A 13,910-nucleotide genomic window follows, 5' to 3' on the forward strand; every position below is an offset into this window, starting at 1 on the left:
GGTTTAAATCATGGCACAAATTTGGCCCATCGCTGCTACACGGTAAAGCCACAAATTTGGCCCGTCGCTGCTACATGGTAAAGCCACAAATTTGGCCCGTCGCTGCTACACGGTAAAGCCACAAATTTGGCCCGTCGCTGCTACACGGTAAAGCCACAAATTTGGCCCGTCGCTGCTACATGGTAAAGCCACAAATTTGGCCCGTTGCTGCTACACGGTAAAGCCACAAATTTGGCCCGTCGCTGCTACACGGTAAAGCCACAAATTTGGCCCGTCGCTGCTACCGGGTTAAATCAATGTAAATACCCTGTTTGGGCCAATGGAGATAGTGTGAATTATTTAGACCCTTTTTTCATCAAGGTACACTTTAGCCCTCAAAATATTTCTTTACCACAAGTAATAGTAACTAGATTCTTTCCAGTACTTGCCAGATAAAACATTAGTCTCCATGGACACTAGTGGAAAAATGTTTCAAACTAAATATGTAGCAGGAAATCGGAAATGTGATAATGCTGTGAGCTTAGTTGAGTATTTAGCTTGTAATAACTGTTTTGTAGAGTGCTTATCAATAAATCATAAAAACACAGTTAGCATAAACATTTAGGATCAATGTGGGAGGAAAAGAGAACACATCCTGAGACGTGCACTGAACTTTGAGGCAGAGGGCAGAAGACCACCGGGAAGGCCAAGGAAGACGTGGAGAAAGGTGGTGGAGAAGATATGAGGAGGCTGAACATCACGGAAGAAATGGCTATGGACCGCCAACAGTGGAGGAGGCTCATGTCCCGTCCAACCCCCCACCATAGGGAAGAAATGGACGTTAAACGATGATGATGATGATAATGATTTAGGATCAATGTTTTGAAGAATAATGGAAGGGTGCAACAAGATACATACAGCAGCACGGGAGGGATTTTAGTGTGTCTCCACTAAGCTTTCGAAGCTGTGTACGGAGTCCTTCATTAACCCTAGAATACCAACGTTGTACTGAATCCTGCCACAAGGCCTACTTCGAAGTCCTGCGTAGGCTGCTGTGTGCACACTTCCCTGGGCTTCCTGAAGTGTGCAGTGTGAGTTATTCTGGTGGAGTACAGTTGGTCCGTGTCGCTCAGACATCTATTTTTAAATTTATTTCTAAAAGTACCGAATTCGGTACCTTGTTGGTGAATTAGGGTGTATAACACATCTTACTACACTACTACTACTACTACTTACTACACTTGGGTAATATTTTTTCTATTTTTGCAGGTTACAACATTGATGTTTTCAGGATACTATAAACAGTGTTCTGACCCACATGGTGGCCCGGGGTGGGCCTAGGTACCTGGATACCAGTGCCCCGGCAGATGAGTCAGATGTCCCTGCCTGCTGCTGCAGCCACCCTTGATGGCCCTGGCATGTCAGTATTGAGTGCCTACTCTGATGCCCTGGCTGCTTGTTGGATCTTTTCCCGTTGCTGCTGTTTTTATAACATGCTGCAGGTAGTTCTGCTCATCTACAGCATCAATAATATCTTTCTTTACTTTTTCACCAGCCCAGCAATGATAACGTGCCGCTGAAAATGCCCTAGGTGCTGGTCATTCTTTGATGGCGCCTCGGTGATGGAAGTTACTTCAGCAACAATATATCTCTTTCACCTCAGCCCCCAGGACGGTGTGAAGAGACTGGGAGCAAGTGGAACTTTTTTACGAAAACATTTTTTTGTTTTGACTTTCAAAACCAAGCCGTACTTTGACAGCTTGCCCCACACATACCCAAGGGTCATAAGGCTGGGGCCACGCGACTATCATGGGGGACATCTGAACTCCACACCGGGCTGGCTGGGGGACCGTGGGACTAAGACTGTCTGAAGTATAGCTTAGTTTATACAGGTTACTAACCCGGTGGTGGTAGCAGCGGGGATCATGTTTCTTAATGGTCCCTCCAAGCAAGAAAAATGAGAAAAAATCAGCCCTCACACAAACCATTTCATAATACATATCAAAGCATTTGTGATCAGTTTATGTATCATCTATTTTTTGGGGTTTATATCATGGCAAAAATTTGGTCCGTCGCTGCTACAAGGTAAAGCCACAAATTTGGTCCGTCGCTGCTACAAGGTAAAGCCACAAATTTGGTCTGTCGCTGCTACTGGGTTAAAAAAATCATTCATTCACATCCTTTTTTCAATATATTTTTTGGGGTTATCTGTTTAACTTTATATCCATTATATATTATAAGGATTCTACTTTTTAGGAAAATATAATAATAAGTGTAATTGTTTGTTTATTATTTTTTTTAATTTCCTAAATTTGTTCCAGATCCAGTACATGGGCGGTAGTCACGTATGTATTTCAGTGTTGGTATTCTAGGGTTTAAGTAGCCAGTGATCACTGGCAACTTAGAAGTCTCCGTGTGCTCCAACTGGTTTCTAGCTAAAAGAAGATCTCTTCCTTGTCCACTGGGGCCATGTGGGTCTGTTGACAGCAGCCCCTAAATGGCTCAATTTGAGCAACTATAGTGAAACCAAATTGTCAAGTCCGTTTGGGCGGAGGCTCCCGTGGGTCCATTTCTCCCCTCTGCTCTGCCACACAGTCCCAACACCTGTCTCCTCCTCTCATATGTAAGGTAAAGGTAACATATGATAGGAAAAAATAGGTGTTGGGACTGTGTGGCAGAGCAGAGGGGAGGAATGGACCCGCGGGAGCCTCCGCCCAAACGGACTTGACAATTTGGTTGGACTATAGCAAGGTATCTAGAGTTGGAACTGTTGATTAAAACAAGCCAGTACCTGAGGCTGTCTAGCAGAGTCTTGGTGCTCCGAATCCTCCGTGGCAGCAGCATAAGGGTCATACTGCTGCTGGCCTCCTTCTATCTTCACCTGCTGCTGGAACTGCTGCCACTGCTGCTCCAAGGAGACAGGACGCAGTTCTTGGTGGCTGGGCTGGCTGCTGTAGTGACCAGGCGTTGGCTGGAGAGGCTGCTGCTGCTGTTCTGCTTTCTGTCCCTGTCAAATCACACCAATACAGTTAAATCTCATACAAGTGCATCATAAAAAAAGGTAAAAAAGAGTATTGCAAGGTTAACTCCTAGACTGATGATTTCCTACAAGAAGACCTCACCAAGCATCAGGAATGGAGCAAAAAGTGGCTGCTACAATTCAATGAAGAGAAAAGTTAAGTCCTGCACTTTGGAAGGGGATATCCAGCACACCAATACCACACGGGAAACACTCCACTATCCACCAGAGGCAGAGAAAGACTTGGGAGTATATGTTACCAGGCTACCAGTGAAGGGATATCCAGCACACCAATACCACATGGGAAACACTCCACTATCCACCACAGAGGCGGAGAAAGACCTGGGAGTATATGTTACCAGGCTACCAGTGAAGGGATATCCAACATACCAATACCACATGGGAAACACTCCACTATCCACCACAGAGAAAGACCTGAGAGTATTTGTGACCTACAAAATTTGGTCAGTGTTTTTGATAGTGTCTGTAACAAGAGAAAGCTGAAAGTAAATGTCAACAAAAGTAAAGTGATGGTTTGTGAGCGATGTAGAAGTGACGTTGTAGATTTTGTATGCCCATATAGAGTGGGAGTTGAATGTGAAAAAGAATGCAAAATAATTTTGAAAGGTGAAGAAATGGAGGAGGTCAATGAGTTTAAGTACCTTGGATCAGTTATGTGTAAGCATGGTGGTATGGAGGGAGAGATAAGAGAAAGGGCATTGCAAGGAAGAAGGGTGGTAGGGTCTTTGGTGCGAATCATGAATGGCAGAAGTGTGAGCATGGAGGTAAAGAGGGATTTGAGAAATACAATAATAGTACCAACCCTCACATATGAAACGTGGGCCTGGAATGAAAGTCAGAGGTCTAGAGTGCAGGCAGTGGAAATGAGTTATTTGAGGAGTGCTTGTGGTGTGAGTAGAATGGATGGAATGAGTAATGAAAGTGTGTACGAGCATTTTGGAATGTGTCAAAGGGGTGAAGGGAAGAAGTGAAGCGACAGACCTTAAAGTGGTTTGGCCACATGGAGCGAATGGAGGAGAGTAAGATGACCAGAAGGGTGTGTGCGAGTGAGATAGAGGGAGGGAATGCTAGAGGACGACCTCCAGTGAAATGGAGGGATAGGGTGCAAGAGTATGTTAGGGAGAGGGGGGAAAGATCTTTGAGAAACTTTGAGCAGGCAAGGAGGGAGTGTCTGGATAGAGAAAGTTGGAAGCTCTTCTGGCACAGCCATCCCCTGGTGGGAGCTCCTAGGAGCAGGCGTCCATGAAATGATGATGATGATGATGTTACCAGGCTACCAGCAAAAGCCAAATCTGTGCCAATCGCAGCAGACAGGTTAACGCTCCCCATAAAGTGTGTTGATGCTCACCTGATGGCGTGGAGGCAGACTACTGAGAGGAATCACTCCTGGAGGTCCACCGGCCTGGAATTCTATCCTGCCATGTGCAACAGTTTCTCCACCCCCTGCCATGCCCACTGGAGCATACGCCACACCCACCGGTCGCTGCTGCTGCTGGGGGGGCACCTGACCATAGTGATGGGTAGCATGAGTGGTGATGGGGGGACCACTGTAGCCATGCTCTGAAGCCAGGTATGCTGAGGTGGCTGGCTGTTCATGAGGCTGGGACGCTGAATACCCAGAGTGACTCATGGGCTGGGGAGGGACAGGGCCTATATAGGATGATGGGGCACCAGCTTGAGACACTGGGTGGTGTGGTTGGTGCTGCTGCGGCTGTTGCTGTAGGCTGGGCATCACTCCGGTCACCACAACAGGCTGAGTCACATGCATCTGGCCTGAGGCAACGGCTGGGTCCTGAGGCATGAGGAGGCCAACCCCTGAGGTGGTTGTCATGGTGTTCACGCCAGGGGTGAGCACGAAGGACACACTTCCGGCGTTGGCAGTGACAGCTGGAGGCAGACCAAGGGCAGCTGGGGGAGGCACGCCCAGGGCCATGCTGGTGTTGGGGGGAGGCATGCTTGCATTGACATTGGGTGGAAACGGTGCTTCATGGGGCGTGGCATTGGTGAGAGGACTGGAGGTACTGACAGTGTTCACCAAGGAGGGAGCAGAATAAGAGCTGGCAGGCCCCATAGACCTGGCTAGGTTGGAATGATGTCCTCCTCCATCACTGAGGATGGGAGTCTGGTTTATAGCCATGTGGTTGGTGCCCCCAGACACAGCCATGGACTGAGGTGCAGGTTGCTGCTGCACCATAGGGTTTGGCACCCCTTGAGGGTCATGCAGAGGAGCAGGGTGAGTCTGGTGCCCAGCAGGGACAGGAGGAGCCACTTGGGTGCTGCCAGCCAGGGCCACCAGTCGGGGTCCATCAGGCATGTTGATGATTTGTGTTCCAGGGGGCAGAGTAACCAGCTGGGTGCCAGATGATGTGTGCACCAGCTGCTGGTTTGCTGAGGTGCTGGACACTACAGGAGGCGCTGAGAGATGGACCACCTGCTGCGGCATGGACACCACAGTGGCTTGAATTACTTCTTGCTGTGGCATGACCTCCTGGGACACCGGGGCTCCCGTAGGCTGTAGGTGAGGTGCCAACACCGTGTGCATCACATTGGCACTCACCTGAGGCCCACCCACCTGGCCCTGCATGGGTACTTGGGCTGGAGGCATCTGATGGTGGCCAACATGAGGAGGCACTATTTGTGAATGAGGAGGTACTTGGGGGGGAACCATCTGTGTGTGAACCATCTGTGGGGGTGGGGCTTGTGGGGCTGTCAGCTGGTGGGGAGCCACTTGTACAGGGGCCAAATGTGGCTGACCAATGCTGCCGCCACCTCCTGAAACAAACAAGTCTTTCTTAGCACACTCACTTCACTTATTTACATGATTTACTGACCATCAATCAGCTTATTTACATAATCTATTATCAGTCACTCAATCAATAGGGAAATATGCAAGTACAGGTAACTCGATTTACGCGAGTTTGGTTTACACGTTTTTGAAATAATGCGGGCTCCAAAATCCAAATAAATGTTTAATCTACACATTTTTTTTCACTTATATGCGATATTTTATGGAGTGGCCACCAGATGTCTCATGCAACTGGACTCACACGGCCACACAGCTGAGCTCAGTTCTTCCCGCGCGCCACTTGAACAACAATCCAGTACCCACGCTACTCAACAACAACAACACCCTCACTGCTGTGCTACCACGAGGGGAAGGGGAGCCAGAGGAGGAACCAAGAGAGGGAGAGGAGTCAGAGTGATACAGTAGGCAATAAAGGTACAAACCTACCTGTTTGATTTACATTGTTTTTGATTTACACGACCTCTTCAAGGACACAATACTCGCGTAAATTGAGTTACCTGTAGAAGGGGCGGCAGAGTACCCACTCTACGAGGTCCTCCAGACAAGTTTCAATGCAAGGCCTCCCTCCCATCCTAATTACCTCATCTAACAACTTGCTCAATCCATGAACTCCATGGGTGACCCTTGGCCTCCTCCACTCAAAATTGACTCTTACAGAAACACCCTGGTGAGCAGGGATGATTTCTGGGTAACGTGCCACATGCCTGTATTGCTGGAGCTGATGTTCCCAGGCTATGTGTCATGCCCCGAGATTTGATTTTCTCTTTCCTACTACTCAATAATCCCCACACGTCCTCTGCGTGTATTCAAACACACAAGAAATAAATCAAGACCAGGAGGGTATTTGCCGGCTGCCCGGGATTTAACCCGCGACCAGTGTGACGGGAGAGCCACTCCTTACCGAGTCGGCCAAAGAGGTACCCCACTTGCCAAGTGGGCTATGGGAGGCTCCCTTATCAGGCCTAGTTGCTGCACTACACATGCAGGTAATAGGCCTCAATCCAGTCTCACAAAGTAAAAACTGGTTTGGTAAAGTGATTATAGTGATATCCCATGATTCTACATTGGCACTTTTTACCAAAGGCATTAATCCATCTCTTCAAGTTGCTATTCATTGTCCTTGTCTCACAGCCACAGAGTAAGACAGGGAGCACAAGCAACTTGAAGATCCGAACCTTTGTGTCAGTCTGCCCAGGTACTGACAACACCAAATATTTGTGGTGAATTATGTCCATAACACTGTGGGCCAATCCAATCTGACATAAGACTTCTTGAAGAGACCCAAGGCTGTTGTACACTACACTACTAGGGGCTTCGTGGTGCAGTGGTTAGCACGCTCGGCTCACAACCGAGAGAGCCCAGGTTTGATTCCCGGGCGGAGTGGAAAAATTTGGGCGGCTTTTCTGATACCTATCCACCCAGCAGTGAATGGGTACCAGGTATTAATCGGGGGTTGTGTCCCGTCTCCTGGGATCTGTTCCCTTCCCATTCTGTCTCTCTCCGGCAGATGACTACAGATATTGCACCCACTAAGCCAAACTTTCCACTACACTACTGAGATTTGTAATTTTTACCAAGATATCACTGTCCTCACCACATGCATGAACAGACTGTACTGTTTCATCTAGCAAGCCTCCATACACCTGTATCTTGGTCTTGGCTCAATAAAATGGGGTCCCAAAACCTTTGCCTATATGTGCAGTGCATTGAGAGCCATCACCAGAACCTCCAGTAGGTGTAAGGATTGCTGAATCATCAGCAAAAACAAGATCAGTGACCTTGGTATTGCTAAGACAAGCTAAACAATGACTCTGCTCCACAACTCTGCCTAATAACCAGTCCATTTGTCATGCCCCGGGAGTTTATTTTCTCTTTTTCTATTTTCCAACACGTCCTCTGCGTGTATCGAAACACACGAGAAATTAATCAAGACAAGGTGAGGGTATTTGCTGGCTGCCTGGGATTGAACCCGCGACCAACGTGACGGGAGAGCCACTCCTTACCGAGTTGCCCAAAGAGGTGCCCCCCTGGCTAAGTGGGTTATGGGAGGCTCCTTCATCAGGCAGAGTCGCTGCACCACACATTCAAGTACTGAAAAGTGATGGGCACTGTCACAGCCCTGCCTTACTCTCGTGTTCACAGGAAAGAAGCTTCAGATGCCCCCAACACTTGACAGCACTCTCACTCCCAGAGAACAGGCTAGTCAGTAGAACAATGGTGCTTGTAGGAAGAGCATAGAGTTGCAGAAGATTTCAGGAATCGCATGGAGTTGCAGGAGATCCTGTCCTCGGGACACCTGACTGGGATCACTGAAATTTCCTTCATTGTCTCTGCTTGTAAAAGCTTTTGGCAACCTTGTAGACCACTGGCTTTGGGAGCTTTAGAAACTCAATCTGGACCGGTGCGTGGGCAGCGAGGAGGGCCACACTGCACGGCGCCCCCTGCTCCGGCCCAGCCCAGGGTGTGAGGACAGTGGCAGGGGAGGTGCAGGAGAACTGTGTATACAAACTGCTGCTATATCCATGCAGCAGCTTGTTTACACAGTGCTCTCGAGCCTCCCTGCCACTGTCCTCACATGCTGGACCCATCCCAACTAGGCTGGGCAGGAGAGGCTTTTTTTTTTATTTATTTATTTTTAACATTTTTTTTTTACACCTATAGCGCCGGTAAGCTTGCTTGAGGGGCCTGGATGATAGTTAGCCCCAGCCCGTCATGGCGCAGGCAAGTGTTTATAGTGGCGCCATCTTCTCTTGGCTCATGCTGCCCCCCGGATTTCATTCTTGATTCACTTGGACGGCTTCCTCTAGAGTCCGGGTTGATGGGTGGTCTTCAGGACAGCATGTGGGTAGTTTTAAGCCACTCGGCGGTGACTGAAAAATCCCAGGTGGTAGCGTGGGGATTCAAACCCGCGTCGTCCATCACGCGATGAATGTGGGCCCAGCACGCTACCACTCAGCCACCGCCTACCCAATTTGCCCGCCTACACTGCTCCCTCAGTTGCCTCTGGAACTCAAGCTGCAAGTACTACTCACACTGCAGTGACTAGTTGCTACTGTACCAGTTTACAAGCCTACAGTCTGCTATATAAGCTTATTGATAGATCTAACAAGTGCCAAGTGGCCAGCATGTGAGTTGAGCAAGGGTATAGTGAGTTGACCCACTTATCTACACTTTTTTCTTCTTTCTTTTTTTACGTCGTGGCCTATTGCTCCGGTAGGCTTCTTCCCGGTGGATCCTGATGGTCGGCCCAAGGCTTCTTCCCAGTGGGGCCTGATGGTCGGCCCAAGGCTTCTTCCCGGTGGGGCCTGATGGTCGGCCCAAGACTTCTTCCCGGTGGATCCTGATGGTCGGCCCAAGGCTTCTTCCCGGTGGATCCTGATGGTCAGCCCAAGGCTTCTTCCCGGTGGATCCTGATGGTCGGCCCAAGACTTCTTCCCGGTGGATCCTGATGGTCGGCCCAAGACTTCTTCCCGGTGGATCCTGATGGTCGGCCCAAGACTTCTTCCCGGTGGATCCTGATGGTCAGCCCAAGGCTTCTTCCCGGTGGATCCTGATGGTCGGCCCAAGGCTTCTTCCCAGTGGGGCCTGATGGTCGGCCCAAGGCTTCTTCCCGGTGGATCCTGATGGTCGGCCCAGCCCGTTCTGGTGCAGGCGAGTGTTTATAGTGGCGCCATCTTGCATTGGCTCATGCTGCCCCCTGGAGCTCATCTTTAATCCTAGAATCTAGAGTCCGGGTTGATAGGTGGTCTTCTGGACAGCATGTGGGTAGTTTTAAGCCACTCGGCGGCGGCTGAAAAATCCCAGCTTGGTGGCACCGGGCGGGGATTGAACTCGTGTCCTCCTGAACGCGGCGCCGTCACGCTATTCATTCAGCCACCACCTCCCCAAGTTTCAGCTACGTTTGCTTCCCCCATTAACCTTGTACAGCTCCCCTAAGGTGGGGGGTTAGCCAAACTGGATGGTTGATCAGCTGGGAGCAACCAAAATGTCATTCCACAACAACAGCCTCCTCACAACCTTCCTGCAGCAACTATAAGTAACCGTTTACTTTTAACCCTTTCCTTGTGCGTGGTATGAGACGTGACTATCCCCTCAGGCGCAGTCAGACAGCCCAATGGGGGGTCTCTTTTAACCTCTGTATCTCAAAAACTATTCATCACAACTAAAACCTAAAGACACCATTGGAAAGACGAGGTCCAGATCTAAAGGAGTCGGTTATGTATGACTCTCTTGCGAACGTACATGCACGTTCAGGGAGTGTTGAATGTTAACACTTACGTTGGTGTGTGCGGGATGATCAGCCATATTGAGGGAACTGCGGACATTTTTCCTTGAGATTCTGGCAAGGTTGTATTGCCAACTGCAATATTTACAACTATTTGGTCAAAGAATCAGTCAGGTGAAGCTATGCAAAAATGCCGCTGTATTGGGCAAGAACATCCACCAGTTCCTCGTCCGTAGATTTGCCGCGCTGGGCTGATATGATTTTCCACCAAATTTAGTGAAGAACACACTCAATTGGCAATCCTGTGTTGTGAGAAATAGTGCTGGAACACTCTCATACGCGGGAGATTTGAGTGCGGGAGGAGCTCGCAGTGAGTGTTTAGCACCACCGGCAAATACGCCTAACGGTCGCTGTGAGCGTTTAGCAATGCAAGGGTTAACAGCTATCATAGTAGAACAAAAGATTCCCAGAAGGAAAGAATATAAAGCAGAGGTGACACCGGCTACTCATATAGATAGAATGTGTCCTTTTACAAGCACTGTCGACAAGAAAATCCCCCATGCAACGACTCGGTGGGGCGTCTGGCTAATGTCGCCATCTTGGCAAAACTTGGTAGCTCAATTTGGTAATGTTGCACAGTGTTGTGAGACTGAACCTTGGGCTGGGGTGAGGTGAGTGCATAAGGACAGATGTGGGTTACCTTGGGCTGGGGTGAGGTGAGTGCATAAGGACTGATGTGGGTTACCTTGGGCTGGGGTGAGGTGAGTGCATAAGGACTGATGTGGGTTAGGGGGGATGGGCAGGAGACACAGGAATGCTGCCCTATCTGTGGTGGGATATTTGAATAATATTTTATTTTAACCCTCTCGCGCTCGATGATGCGTTTAGCATCATCAAAGGGTAAAAGGTCCTGGCGCACGATGACGTGAAATGCGTCATAAAAGTTTAAAAAATTGATTAAAAATTAAGTTTTCGGTGAAAGTGCGTCAAATTTGGGAGCGTCATTTGTTGGGATAAGTTTCTTAATGGTGACATATGGCAGCCTTTCTAAGGAGCGTAGATGAGGAGCTTTGAGCGATTTTTATTTGTTAGCCTACCCTGACGGGAGAGGAAAATAATACAGTTTTCTCGGTGTAACTCAGGAACTAATAGGCGTATGAGGATTTTGAGGATACCATAAGAATCTTCACTAAATTCTGCTTTGAAATATATATTCAGCTAAAAAGTTGGCCCACAAAAGTTCGAGCTAGCGAGTGGGGAAGAGTTGGTATTTAGGATTTATTTTCTACAATACTCTACACGGAGACTTGAAACAAGTTTGTATTGTTTATACTTATATATTTTCCTCTATTTTTATTTGTGCATGTTCTAGTACAAGTCTTTATGAAGCCACTGATACCAAATTTACTGGGGTACAATATATCTGTGAGGGTAAAGTACGTCTGGGAATGTGGAGTATCGCGGCGGCAAAAAAAGGCCGCTCGGGCCTGAGAAATGCATGATGAGTGGAACAGAAACTTATTGGAAACTTACGGTGTCCGAGAGGGTTGATAAATAATGCAAATTTTGCCCTACGCCCTGCCTGTTGGAACCAAACCCTACTGTACCTTGAGGACTGCCTGTATATAAAATTATTCTTATCATTTGCCGGCCACTGGCACACATCATAGTTACCGAGGGCCACATCAGGCTGCTGAGGTGGAGGTTGGGTGAACAGAGGTGCTGGCTGCTGGAGTTGCTGGTGCTGCAGCTGGTGCTGCTGCTGCTGTTGTTGTTGCTGTTGTTGTTGTTGCTGAAGCTCCTGCTGCACTTCCGATATCACAGTTTGGGCCAGATTAACCACCAGGTCCTTGGCCTGATTGAACTGTTCCTGGTTGTCATGCCTGTTGGCAGCAACAAAACATAGCTGTATTTCTATGACACATTACAAAGTTGGAAAGTTTTGTTTAGTCGGCGCGACATCTGTGGTCATGTGCCGGAGAGAGACAAAAGGGGAAGGAATTATAGGAGAAGGGAACAGATCCCAGGAGACGGGACACAACCCCCGATTAATACCTGGTACCCATTCACTGCTGCATAGGGTATCGGAAAAGCCGCCCAAATTTTTCAACTCCACCCGGGAATCAAACCTGGGCTCTCTCGGTTGTGAGCCGAGTGTGCTAACCACTGCACCACGAAGCCCCCCTATGACATTAGAACTCTTTCAAAATAAAACGGGCATGTGGTAACACCTTTAAATTGGAGTTATAGATAAGTTGGCACATAAAAGAAACTTAAAAAATTTAAATCTAAACTAACTGGGTAGGCAGTGGCTGAGTGGTTAGCGTGCTGGGCCAGCATTCATCACGCCATGGACAACGTGGGTTTGAATCCCCACGCTACCACCTGGGATTTTTCAGTCACTGCCGAGTGGCCTAAGACTACCCACATACTGTCCTGAAGACCATCCATCAACCCGGACTCTAGAGGAAACCGTCCAAGTGAATCAAGAAAGAGTTCCGGGGGGCAGCATGAGCCAAGAGAAGATGGCGCCACTATAAACACTTGCCTGCGCCATGATGGGCTGGGGCCAAACACCATCCAGGCCCCTCAAGCAAACCTACCAGCTCTATAGGCGTAAAAAAAAAAAAAAAAAAAGAAAAGAAAAAAAAAAAGCTGTCTTGAAGACCAGCCATCAGCCGTCCAATGAACCAAGAATGAGTTCCGAGGGGCAGCATGAGCCAAGCATAACTGGCGCCACTATAAGACATTGCCTGCGCCATGACGGGCTTGGGGCAACCACCAGCTAGGCCCCTAAGAAAGCCTACAGATGGTATAGGCAGAGGGGAAAAAAAAAAAAATAAATAAATAAATAAATAAATAAATAAAAAATAAATAAAAAAATAAAAAATAAATAAAAACTGGAAGCAAATGCAGGCAGCTTTTTACGTGTACGCCTGTAGCGCAGGTAGGTTTGCTTGAGGGGCCTGGGTGGCAAGTGTTTATAGTGGCGCCATCTTCTCTTGGCTCATGCTGCCCCCCGGAACTCCTTCTTGATTCACCTGGACGGCTTCCTCTAGAGTCCAGGTTGATGGGTGGTCTTCAGGACAGCATGTGGGTAGTTTTAAGCCACTCGGCGGTGACTGAAAAATCCCAGGTGGTAGCGTGGGGATTCGAACCCGCGTCGTCCATCATGCAGTGAATGTGGGCCCAGCACACTACCACTCAGCCACCGCCTACCCGCACAGAGACAACCCGGTGAGCAAGATCAATATCCATAAAGCGTGCCACGTGCCCATACAGCTGGAATATGCGTTCACGTACTAAGCCGGTAACAGGTTGACCCTTCTTCTGTACCATGAACCTAAAACAATGCACATTAGAACCACGCTGATCTCCTTTTTGCCCTTTGGAAATAGTGTCTGAGAATATCGACCAAAAGTGTTAATTCTTCACCGCCCTTTTCCTGCTCCGGATCTCAGCGCTTTCTGTCTCCATTTCACGGCCACCAGTATGGAACTAATGTCGAAGTGACGTAGTAAGTGTTTATAGTGGCGCCATCTTGCATATAGAGACAACCCGGTGAGCAAGATCAATTTGCCCGTACAGCTGGAATATGGGTTCACGTACAAGGCTGGTAACAGGCCTTGATTCAGTTTCATGAGGTAGTTGCTGAGACATGAAGAAGGATGAGGGAGAAGGATAAGGAGGGCAATAAAAGAAAGAGGAAGAGGAGGAAGAGGAAGGAAGGGGGCGGCGTGATACTCAACATCCAAGAGGAAATCCGTGTTTTCTCACTGATAAGACTGTCATCTGACCCCCCCCCCCCACACACACACACACAAACCAATGATGGAAAAATAAAAGTAAGAGAATAGAGA

At 48.5% G+C, this 13,910-nt stretch overlaps 1 protein-coding gene across 3 annotated transcripts in view; it reads right to left on the reverse strand.

Annotated features, from left to right (window-relative positions):
• Positions 1-2,770: 2,770 nt before the first annotated feature.
• The window catches only part of LOC127003978 (trithorax group protein osa-like), a gene marked incomplete at its 3' end in the record, with an annotated part of 37,400 nt that continues 26,260 nt past the window's right edge, over positions 2,771-13,910 (reverse strand). For all 3 annotated transcript variants that reach the window (XM_050871060.1, XM_050871061.1, XM_050871059.1), the window contains 3 exon segments: positions 2,771-2,986; positions 4,368-5,791; positions 11,725-11,933. In XM_050871060.1, coding sequence (XP_050727017.1) covers positions 2,771-2,986; positions 4,368-5,791; positions 11,725-11,933 — 1,849 coding nt within the window.

This window comes from Eriocheir sinensis, chromosome 27, assembly GCF_024679095.1.
Source record: "Eriocheir sinensis breed Jianghai 21 chromosome 27, ASM2467909v1, whole genome shotgun sequence".
Lineage (NCBI taxonomy): Eukaryota > Metazoa > Arthropoda > Malacostraca > Decapoda > Varunidae > Eriocheir > Eriocheir sinensis.